Source organism: Lonchura striata, chromosome 4 (genome assembly GCF_046129695.1).
Source record: "Lonchura striata isolate bLonStr1 chromosome 4, bLonStr1.mat, whole genome shotgun sequence".
Taxonomy (NCBI): Eukaryota; Metazoa; Chordata; class Aves; order Passeriformes; family Estrildidae; genus Lonchura; species Lonchura striata.
In genome coordinates this window covers 31,797,835-31,801,180 of record NC_134606.1, presented here as the reverse complement: position 1 = coordinate 31,801,180, position 3,346 = coordinate 31,797,835, and the positions used below count along the sequence as shown (strand labels likewise).

Sequence of the window (3,346 nt, the reverse complement as noted above, 5' to 3'; positions counted from 1 at the left end):
ACAGCACCACCTTCCACCCCTGGGGAGCTTAGCTGTTGGGCCCGACACCCGTGGCGCCCCTCTGTGAAGGCACACGCGTGAGGGCACGGCCTAAAGCACTCTCGGCGGGCTCCGGCAAGGCTTTCGGCTTTCGGCCCTCAGCCGCCGCCGCTCGCCTGCACGGACCGCTTAACACAGCCTGCAGCGGCCCTGCCAGCTCCCCATCTTCCCTCCGGTGCCTCCCGGGAGCTATAAATACAGCGGGCACATGCCCTGCCGCCGCGTTCCCCAGCAGGCAGCAGATAACTTTAATTTGCCCTTTAAACGTCCCGGGCCCCGCGTCCCTCGCGGCCGCCGCCGGGGAGCCGGGCGGGGCGGGCCCGGCGGGCCGCAGCCAATGCCCGCGGCCCGGGGGGCGCCTCCTCCTATCGCGAGAGCCGCGGGCTATAAGCGGGGCGGCGCGGGCCGCGGGGACATTTGTCCGGCGGGGTGGGGAAGTGTCCGCTCGTTGCCTCTCTCCGGGCGGGGCTGTCGGACCGGCTCGCGGCATGGGTGACCAAGCGCTCAGCTTCGTCAAGGACTTTCTGGCCGGCGGGATCGCCGCCGCCGTCTCTAAGACGGCCGTCGCCCCCATCGAGAGAGTGAAGTTGCTGCTGCAGGTGAGGGGGCGACGGGGGGCGGCGGTGCCGCGCTACAGGTGGTGCCGGCTCGGCGGGCGCTGCCCGGCGTGACTAAATATGGGAAGGAGCTCGGCCGGCTCCGGTTACGCGGGAGCTGCCCGGGACATTCAGCACCGCCTCGTGGTGGCGGGACCGGGGCCGGCCCCGTCCGTGCCCTTCAGCGTGCGGGGTCACCCTGCGGTGCCCGTCTCTCACCGTGCCGTCCTCCTCCTTCCTCCTGCAGGTCCAGCATGCCAGCAAACAGATCACGGCCGATAAGCAGTACAAGGGCATCGTGGACTGCATAGTCCGCATCCCCAAGGAGCAGGGCATCGCCTCCTTCTGGAGAGGCAACTTGGCCAATGTCATCCGGTACTTCCCCACCCAGGCCCTTAACTTCGCCTTCAAGGACAAGTACAAGCAGATCTTCCTGGGCGGAGTGGACAAGCACAAGCAGTTCTGGCGCTACTTCGCAGGAAACCTTGCGTCCGGGGGTGCCGCGGGAGCCACCTCCCTCTGCTTCGTCTACCCGCTGGATTTTGCCAGGACCCGGCTGGCGGCTGATGTGGGCAAAGGAGCCAGTGAGAGGGAGTTCTCTGGCCTGGGCGACTGCATTGTCAAGATCTTTAAGTCTGATGGCTTGAAGGGCTTGTACCAAGGATTTAGTGTGTCTGTCCAGGGCATCATCATCTACAGAGCAGCCTATTTTGGGGTATACGATACGGCCAAGGGTAAGAAGTGCATGTGGAGGAGTGACTGCAAGGGAAGATCCATTCAGTAAAGGCACTCTAGGGCACTTGGCAATACAAGGACAAGCAGGGCTTGGCACGGCACCAGTTGAACGCAGTGCTAGAAATGTGCACAGGTGTTTCTGATGTGCATTCCTGCCTCCCTCTACTTGCTGTTTTGAAATGCTTTGGGTTTGGATTGACTCCGGGGTTGGTGGGTGATTATTCTTTCCCAGCCATGTTTCCCACAGCCCTTTCCCTCTGTACTGATTCCGTTCATTTGTTCTTGATGACAGGTATGCTGCCTGATCCAAAGAATGTGCACATCATAGTGAGCTGGATGATTGCCCAGAGTGTCACTGCAGTGGCAGGGCTGGTTTCTTATCCTTTTGATACTGTGCGACGTAGGATGATGATGCAGTCTGGCCGAAAAGGAGGTAAGACTAAGTGCTCCTCTGGTTCTGGCTTCAGAAAGTTTCTCTTTGTCAGGATAAGATAAGAGATACTGGGTATTTTTTTGTCTTACGGAAAATTAATAACCTCATTGGAGTCTTTGAAAAACCTACAGGGAACACCTTGTTGGTTATCTCTATCATGTTGATTTAAAGGATTGAGAAATTACTTGATTTCCTATGGAGAATTAATTTTCCTGAATTGATTACTAAATTTTAAATCCTCGGCTGTACTTTGCTATTCCTGGTTGTTTTACAGATAATAACAGTTGAAAGATACTTGCTGTATAAGTTCAAGCTTCTAACCTTTATTTTTGTTTTCACAGCTGATATTATGTATAAGGGCACAATTGATTGCTGGAGGAAGATAGCTAAAGACGAAGGATCCAAAGCGTTCTTCAAGGGTGCCTGGTCGAATGTGTTAAGAGGCATGGGCGGAGCTTTTGTATTAGTACTTTATGATGAAATCAAGAAGTATGTCTAAGACATAAGATCATATTGCAGTAGTTCAATTGTTCTCAATCAACTTTTTTTAAAAATACGAACTTGTGATGTAATGGACAACAAAATATTTCCTAGGGAAACAGAATAAAATTTGAGTAATGTATGTGGCAGAGATAAGGATGTGTTAATTTAAAAATTGTCCACAACATCACAGTTATATTTTCTATGATAATTCCTCCACCATTTGTATTGAAACCTGTGTATATATTATATTTCAAATTGCAGGTAATAGATTTTGTCTAAAGACAAAATGTAAGTGATCTATACCAAGTCTAAAATCTAATATTGTCAATTCTTAATAGATTGTCATAAATATTTATTATACTAAGTAATGTCTCTAGCTACCCAACACTGTGATGACATGACTTAAAATCATGTTTTCTTCTAAAGCTCTATTTTTTAATATATTATTAAGTGAAAAGTATATCTGAAATAATAAACTATACTAAAGCGCTAGGCTGAGTTCCTAACTGTAGCCTCTTCCCTGACAAACTATACAGTAATATGTTTGAAACCATAATCTGATTTTTCAGACATACTTTGTAAAATATGGAAATACAGTGTTTGAAAAATTCCCTGTATTGTCACAAAGGAAAAAGTTGTCTGCTCTGATGTTCAATTGAACTAAAACTGAAATGAAATAAATTCATATATTAATGAATTTTTCCTGTCATTTTCAGTACACTGAACACATTACAAGCATGTCCTCCAAAGTGTTGTGCTAATCAGGATACTGTGTTAGTTCATCTCTTGAAAGTTTTTTCAACAGAGCTTTAGGTAGGTGAAGTTATTGAGGTTATATTGATAAATCTACAACTGCAAAACCACGTGGATTCAGTTTAAGGGTACTGCAGCCAGAGATCTTAGAGATAAACTTCCACCTAGTTTTAGCTGCTTGTATAATTTATTTATATTACCCTTAACTTTGAAGCATCTCATTGAATAGTGAAGTCATTACTGTTTAATTTACTTGAAAAATTATTTTAGAATTGAATACTTGAGAGTTATTAAAATAACTACATGT

At 48.0% G+C, this 3,346-nt stretch overlaps 1 protein-coding gene across 1 annotated transcript; it reads left to right on the top strand.

Annotated features, from left to right (window-relative positions):
• The first annotated feature begins 443 nt into the window (after positions 1–443).
• Positions 444–2,983, top strand: SLC25A4 (solute carrier family 25 member 4). Its single transcript, XM_021542291.2, has 4 exons — positions 444–638; positions 883–1,369; positions 1,663–1,803; positions 2,145–2,983. Exons 1-4 carry the CDS (start codon positions 528–530, stop codon positions 2,300–2,302), a joined length of 897 nt encoding a protein of 298 aa, XP_021397966.1. The 5' UTR covers positions 444–527; the 3' UTR covers positions 2,303–2,983.
• The last annotated feature ends 363 nt before the right edge of the window (positions 2,984–3,346 follow it).

Excerpts from the sequence above, each read along its gene's own strand:
- SLC25A4 (XM_021542291.2), top strand. The coding sequence starts at position 528 with ATGGGTGACCAAGCGCTCAGCTTCGTCAAGGACTTTCTGGCCGGCGGG. Across the intron at positions 639-882 it reads GAGTGAAGTTGCTGCTGCAG|GTCCAGCATGCCAGCAAACA; the intron begins GTGAGGGGGCGA and ends TTCCTCCTGCAG. Across the intron at positions 1,804-2,144 it reads GCAGTCTGGCCGAAAAGGAG|CTGATATTATGTATAAGGGC; the intron begins GTAAGACTAAGT and ends TTGTTTTCACAG.